The sequence below is a fragment of the Nestor notabilis genome, unplaced genomic scaffold (genome assembly GCF_000696875.1).
Source record: "Nestor notabilis isolate BGI_N333 unplaced genomic scaffold, ASM69687v1 scaffold18612, whole genome shotgun sequence".
Classification (NCBI taxonomy): Eukaryota; Metazoa; Chordata; class Aves; order Psittaciformes; family Psittacidae; genus Nestor; species Nestor notabilis.
In genome coordinates, this window is record NW_009918900.1 from 433 (window position 1) to 7,854 (window position 7,422).

Below are 7,422 nucleotides of genomic sequence, written 5' to 3' on the forward strand. Positions count from 1 at the left end.
TGGAGGAGGGCTGGAGGTGATAGCAAGAGGATGAGCTCTGCAGTGACCCAGCTCCATGCCTGGGAATGGCCAGGACCCGCTGATCCCTGCCTGTGCAATCCCATCTGCAAGGCTTGCTCCGAGGCAGCAGGGTGTCCCCTAGGAGGCTGTGGGGCAGGGGAGATTGTGGCTGCACCAAGACCTCTCCCAGTGCAAAGGTTGACCTCCTTGCTCTGTCCCTGCTCCTTTGTCTCTGTGCAGCCCTCGGGATACAGGGAGACAGGAGGAGATCCCTTCAGGATCAGACTCAAGGGACCCTGCTGCCATCTGCCTGCAGTGGAACCCAGGGACCTTTCCAGCACTTTCATGGTGCGGAGGATGATCTCCCATAGCTACAAGCTTCTCCAGGAGGACACAAAACCAGCTGCTGGAGCCCTGGCTGCCCTCGGCACCCACATCCCCACCCTGGCACAAGCCAGATGGTTGGCTGTATGCTAAACCTCTGGGGACTGCTGTGCCTCAGCCAGACACCCTTTCTATTGCATCCCAAGCCAGCCTGGATGTACCAGGTAACATGGCCTGGACCAGGCTGCAACCCCAGCCCCACTGTGACACCCGAGGCAAAGCCAGCTCTCCAGGGACCCTGTGGGTTTGCCCTGTAAGACAAGGAGGTGAGCCCCAGAGACGGCACCTACCGGAGAAGTTCCTGGTGGCCAGCATGGTGGTGAGGATGGCCCCCTGAAAGACACAGAAGGCAGAAGGAAAGGGTGTGCTGGGCCCCCCGCATCCCTCCGCTGCCCCCAGCCCTGGGAGAGGAAAGCCCTGCTCATCACCTGTCCCCAGCCACCTCGCTGGAAGGAAACAGGCCCACGGGATGATATCCTCCTCCTGCCATCAAAAGCATCCCTGGGTACCCGACTCCGTATACCCAGCGTTGGGTTGCATTCTCCAAAACTGCCTTCCCTCCAGGATTAAAGGGATATTAAATATCCCCGGGGCACATTTCAGTCTCTTTCTACCGTGCCCTGGATGTAGCACGACTCCACTGAGCAGGGCTGGCAGCAAGGGGAGACAGCGGGAGCGGAACCGGATTTCATTGCAGTTAAAGCCGTGCCAGCTAATGCAGCGGGACAGGGATTTTTCGTGGGAGCCACGCAAAGATCACCACCACAAAATAACATTCATAAACATGCTTCCCCTTTTCCAGCCAAGGCTACCAACTAGCTGCTCAGTGGGTAATGAGATTACTTCGGACTGATCGCTTGTGGTAATGGATTACTATTTTGAAGTGTGTGCCTGAAATAATTTGATTACTTGTCTAGCCGAAAAGTAATAATAGTTTATAGCCAGTTTCTTTCCTTGATAATCCTGTTAGTGGCCTGCAGCTGTACTGCTCTGTGCCACATCACCTCCAGGCCTGGAGCACTGATGGCTCTCTGACTGTCCCATTCCATGTCTCCGGCTCTAGGGGAAGCATTGTGATGTCCAGAGCCTGTTCCCAGCACTGTGCTGAGGCTCAGCAGCACCCAGGAGGTGGGTGCTTCGTGGTGAAGCCTGGGGAGATGGTGATTTCAGAGGGGAGCCAGGCTGTAGGACATGGCAGCATCCAAGAAGGGGAAGCTTGTGGGGCTGCTCATGTGGGTGAGACAGAGCTATTTGCCTGTCTATGGATCACTTTGCTCCCTGGCTGCACAGTGGATTGCTCATCACGCAAAGGGGTCTCCCTGTGCCTCTCAGATCCATGTTCTGCCCCAAAGAGGAGCTTTCTTTGATGCTGACTCCAGTGGCAAAGTCCTCAGCTCGGTGTCCAGGGCAGCTATGTGCCTCAGTGCTTTCCTTCACCATGGCTTTCCTCTAACCCCAGCCAGATGCAGCCACTGCTGCACTCAATCTGTTTTCCCTTCTTCACAACAGGGCTCCCCAGATGTCTGTCACCCCCATAGCACTGACCCAGAGGCCTTTCCCAGATGGAGAACAAACCCACCAATGACCTGACCATGCATCCTACAGCCAGCTTGGAGAGTATGAAAGTTACCTTCAGCTTCCTCCGAGCATTGAACTTCTTCAGGCAGTCCACCGTCTCCTGCCTGTGCATGCATGACGCCACAGTGGCACGGTGCTGAGAAGAGAGAGATGTGGCTCAGAGTAGATCCAGGGGGGAAAGGGCTCCCCCAGCCCTGCTTTCACATGCATGTACATGTGTGAGGTCTTCCGTGGCCAAGGCACAGGCCAGAGCTGCCTGCAGCAGCAGCAGCAGCAGGAGGTGAAACTTTAATAGGCAGCGGGAGATCACAGCTCTGGAGTCAGCAGGGGGAATGCAGGCAGAGCTGGCTGCCCCCTGTGTTAACCCCTCAGCTGACCAGCCACATTTACAGAGTGCTCAGGGTCTGCATGTGGTGTAAGATCCCAGGGTTAAACCCATGGACTCCTCCTGCCTTTAGGTGCTGATCCAGGCCAAGAACCGGCAGCCGGAGCAGCAGGATGCAGTGAGCAGCAGAAAGGTTGCTACTGTGTGTGTGTATGGATAAACGTGAGCCTGGTCCCACCACCCCTGAGGAAATGCCCCCCCTTGCCCGGTGTATTGTGATGCCAAGGAACCAGCCTGTCCCCACCAGGGCTGGGAACATGTGTGTCCCTCCCATCACCATCTCCCCGGGGACATGCTGTTTGCATTCACACTCCCGGCTTTTCTCTGCTGTAAAGCCTCAGGGAAAAGGCTGCTCTGAGAGCTCTGGGAGGAACCATGCCAGGAACCATCTTCCCAGGATGGAGAAGAAAGCCTGACAGTATGTTTGATAACATGTGCTCCCAGTGTGATGTTCCCCTGTAGTGAACCCCCACATCTCCAGATCTTCGATCCCAACCACTGAGTGTCACCAAACTCACCGATATCCAGGGGTGCTTCAGAGCCTCTGCTGCTGTGATGCGCTTGGATGGGTTTATGGTCAGCATCTTGTTGATGAGATCTTTTGCTTCAGGAGTCACTGTGTCCCACTCAGGGGAGGGGAACTGCCAAAGCAAAAAGACCAGGGTGAGAGATTGCAGGGAGCAATAAAAGGAGCAGAAGCCCCTTGGTTTGGTTCTCCTGCAACCCTTTGCTCTTGCCCATTGGTTGGAGAGATGGTAGCAACTGCAAAGAGCTGCCAGGTGGAAAACTGGAGAGCAGGAGTGAAGGGAGAAAGGTGGAAGGCCCAGGACAAGACCTATCTGTCCTGCAAAGTGGACCTGAAACATGCCAGTGTACACGTGGGCACGGCAGCTTGGCCAGAGCAGAGGAAAGAAACGTGCTTCCATCTGTCTGAATTTGTTGTGGTTGCCCTTCTGGAGCAGTAAGACTGCAAAGCAGGGACAGCAGGAGAGAGGAGACACCATGAAAGGGGGGAGCGAGACAGACCCACTCACATCATAAGCCCCAGCCTTGATCTGCTGGTAGAGTCGGTGCTGGTCTTCATCCCAAAAAGGCGGGTACCCAACCAGCAGGATGTAGAGGATGACACCTGGCCAGGAGAGATGTGGGATCAGTGGGAGAGTTCATTGCTGAAGGTATGAGCAGAACGAACCCTGGGACTGGCCCAATTTGAGCAGAGAAACTGAGATATTAGGGAAAAGGGAAGATTTGCTCCCTGATTAAAAAGCAGAAGGCTCGTTGGTGGGTGCAGGCACCATGCACACCTTCAAGCCACATGCCCTGGCAGGGCTGAACAATGTCTCCTCCCCATCACGGGTGGAAGAAAGCTCCCCTATGGCTGCAGCAGCGTGGAGACATTGCCTGACTCCAGCAGCACTGCAGGACAGAAGAGCCAGCAACCCCCTGCCTGGGGCTGTGGGTGCATGGCAAGGGGTGCCACCAGACTGGGAAAGACGGATGCTGCTCTGGGGCAGCCCAGGGTAACGTGCCACCTCGTGGGTAAATCCTCCACCCTGACCTCCTGAGACATGTCTAGCAACTGTGACTCAGGACATGCTGGATGAACAGCCTGCCTCATCCCACGCAGCCCATCCAGCCCTCTCCTGGCATTTCAGCCCCGATCTGACTTACCACAAGCCCACAGGTCCACTGCTTTGCCATAGGGATCCTTCCGGAGCACCTCAGGGGAGAGGTATCCCGGGGTGCCAGCGAAACCTGGGACAGACAGCCCATCACACATTGCCAGCATGCAGCCCTATCCCCACAGAGCTCACCAGCAGTGCCATGAAATCCAAGAGCCCTGGTCCTGGCACATACCAACCCAGCAGGATGGGCACCCTCCCTCCAGAAACCTCTGTGATTCCAAAGAGCAGGACAAACCATGGCAGCAGCCAAACCCCAGGCTGGTGCATCAGGCTGGAGTGCTCTGCCATGCACCTCCAGCACTTGGAATAGGCTTTCTGCCAGGGTCTGCGCCTGTTGCTGGCTTGTCCAGCTCACCAGGACATGTTGGTGACTCACCGAGTCCCTGTGGAGCTGTTTGCCTGTGCCCTGGATCAATACTGAGCTGTTTCCAGGGACACAGCTGGAGCCATCAACCTCCTTATCCATTCTGCCTCATGGGCTGGTGCTGCCGGGATGCACCCTTAACCCGGGTTCAGTTCCCGGGGATGTGCATCCCTCTTGGAGCCCCCCCCGACCAAACATACCAATGAGAGCTGGAGCATGCCCCAACTTGGGCCAGTCCTACTCACCAAACCATGCTTGCTGGTCTCCCTCCACCTCAATGGCAAGGCCGAAGTCAGCCAGCTTGACAGCAGCACCCTTCAGCTTGGATGCCAGCAGGAGGTTCTCAGGCTGCAGGAGGAGACAGGGGTTGAAGAGGAGCAAAATGTGGACTATAAGAACCTCCCTACCCCCTCTCCCTCATGCTGCTTCCCCCCAGAGCTGGTCCTTGCTCTGTGGCTTTCCAGAAGCCCTTCCCTGCTGTTTCAGTTGCCGTGAAGGGCACTGGGCATTGCTCCACAGGGTTTTTCTTGGCAGATGGGATCCCCATGTCCTCCCACAATCACTTCCCCTGCAGCTCCTACCTTCAGATCCCGGTGGACCACCCCCATCTGGTGGCAGTGCAGGACGGCCTCCAGGATCTGCTGGATGCAGTGGCTGTGGGAGAAAGAAGAGAGCTCACAGAAGTGCCAGGAAGGCAGAGTTCCCTTTGACACTTCTACTTGGCTGCATTTCTCCGCCTGCCCCTCTCTCCATCACACTTCCCACCAGCAGCCCTGCAGCACAGCTCAGTGTCCCCCTCACCTGAAGTCACACAACCATAGAGAGCAGTTGTAACCCAGAAAGACCCCATCAGAGCTGATGTCCACCCAGTCACTGCAAGCATGGGGGCTACAGCTGATCCTATGGGGTCCCCACAGAAACAACAGCAGAGAGGAGCTGGAGACCGGAGGTAGAGTCATGGTGCTAGTCCAGATTTGGTCTCCAAACTCAGGTAGAGCAGATATACTCCTCGAACATGGAGCTAACCTTCACTTGAGCCCCATTTCTCTGGCCTCCTCTAACACGAGTGGCTCTTGCTGCGTCTGTTGCTTTGTATCTAGTTCATTAAACCAAAGCTCTGCTGTATGCATGAGAAAGGAAGGGAAAAAGACCAAGGCGATAATCACTTCTGCTCCCAAACAGCTGTGTGCAAGGCAGAATGCCTTTATTTACATGTATTTGATTTTATTTGCATGACACTAATAAGTGGATGGGTTGTAAGTGGATTCAGTGCAGGCAGCCCATTAAATGAGATTGCTTTCTGCCTAGAAATAAGGGATATTTCCATGCAGACAGAGCTTACCACCCCCTTGGACATTTGTGTGGGCTATGTTTAACCTGGGGGCAAAGCCAAGAGGCACAGCGATAGCTGTACAAATCATGTGCCCTCACACAAATGAGGCTCCTGCTGTCCCCTGGCCAAGCTGCACGGACTGAAGGGGTGGCTCAGATGGTCCCAGCCCCCTGCCTTTGCAGCAGGGTACCTGGAAAGTGCCAGCGGGATGGTGGGAGGAAGCAGAGCTCCAGCACATCCTCCCACCCAGCCTGTCTTGACTGCTTCTCCTCAGTGCTTTCAAGTGGTAAATGCCAGAGAAATGCTTGCAAATGATGGTAGTGTAGCTGCAAGGGGAAGGGGTGAGGATTATGGGGTGTCTGTGCTATCATGCTCTCAGCTGAGGCACCAGCACGATGCTGGGCTTCCCCCCTGCCAGCCCAGGGAGCCTTGGTCCTTTACAGGGATGTCAGATGTGGCCTGTGCCATCAGCCTGGGGAAGGAGGATGCTGCGAATGATGGCTGGCAGCTGCCTGACTTGGGAAACCATCCCTGCAGTAACACACACACTTCTTGGCGCAGGGGCTGAGTGAGTTAAAAAGAGCTGGGTTTGTGGCTGGGTTTTTTTCACTACACATCTGGTTTATGAGGATGTGCTGCAGAGCGGCTGTAAAACACCTCTCAGCATGGAAGGAACTTGTGCTGCAGAGAGCCAGATGTGTAGGGCCTGGGAGGGAGCAGCTCAGAGGGGAAGGGGACAATTGCTGTCCCCTCCACAGCCCAGTGTGTGTCCGTGCTCACCTGGCATCCGCTTCACTGTAGTATTCCCTGGCCACAATGTCCTCAAACAGCTCCCCACCAGTGACCCTGCAGGAGAATAGGGCAAGTCACACTTGGCCATCTCAAAGAGCTGGATCGACTTACAGCACACTCAGTGCTGGCAAATCCCCCCGAAATACCACTGCACCGTGTGCAGGGGGAGCATTGGGTGTGCAGGGCAGGGACTTGTCCTTTGCCTGGCTTGGGGGACCCAAGCTTGGCTCAAACCCAGCCTGTGGGAAGGGTTTGGGCGAGGTGATGGACAGGGGAGAGCTTGGGGGGGCTGTGGGGGTGCAGGGTGCATTACCCCGACGTGGAAGCACACAGCTGCCAGTGGGTTAAGAGATGCATTTAACTATTACTCACAGGTCAAATATCAGGTAGTGATGGCCCTCTTCGGAGATGCTGTCATGGAGCCTCACTGCAGCAGAGACAGAAGGGTTATAGGGTATACGGTGATGGACAGGGGAGAGCTTGGGGGGGCTGTGGGGGTGCAGGGTGCATTACCCCGACGTGGAAGCACACAGCTGCCAGTGGGTTAAGAGATGCATTTAACTATTACTCACAGGTCAAATATCAGGTAGTGATGGCCCTCTTCGGAGATGCTGTCATGGAGCCTCACTGCAGCAGAGACAGAAGGGTTATAGGGTATACCTGGCTCCCACCCCACTCCCCTTTGCTCCTCTTTGGACACAAGCATGAGATGGTAAAGGGCTGACCAGAGCTATTCCTCTTTTTGCTATTGCTGCTGGCTGGACCCCAGCGTGTCCCCAGCCTCGGGCAGGGGTGCAAGGCTCAAAGGTCACATCCAAATCAGGGACTGCCCGGGGCTGGTGCCTGGCCGAGGTCCCGGGCAGCTGCTGGGCTATCTTGGGCCCTGGACAGGCTGCAGGAG

The 7,422-nt window shown here is 55.8% G+C and overlaps 1 protein-coding gene across 1 annotated transcript in view; it reads right to left on the reverse strand.

Annotated features, from left to right (window-relative positions):
• Nucleotides 1-674: 674 nt before the first annotated feature.
• LOC104402169 (calcium/calmodulin-dependent protein kinase type II subunit alpha) overlaps nt 675-7,422 on the reverse strand; it is a gene marked incomplete at both ends in the record, with an annotated part of 13,024 nt that continues 6,276 nt past the window's right edge. The window contains 9 exons of the mRNA XM_010009974.1: nt 675-717; nt 2,015-2,098; nt 2,866-2,988; nt 3,382-3,476; nt 4,019-4,102; nt 4,642-4,744; nt 4,978-5,050; nt 6,510-6,575; nt 7,094-7,148. Of these exons, the coding sequence (XP_010008276.1) occupies nt 675-717; nt 2,015-2,098; nt 2,866-2,988; nt 3,382-3,476; nt 4,019-4,102; nt 4,642-4,744; nt 4,978-5,050; nt 6,510-6,575; nt 7,094-7,148 (726 nt within the window). The remainder of the gene's footprint in view (nt 718-2,014; nt 2,099-2,865; nt 2,989-3,381; nt 3,477-4,018; nt 4,103-4,641; nt 4,745-4,977; nt 5,051-6,509; nt 6,576-7,093; nt 7,149-7,422) is intronic.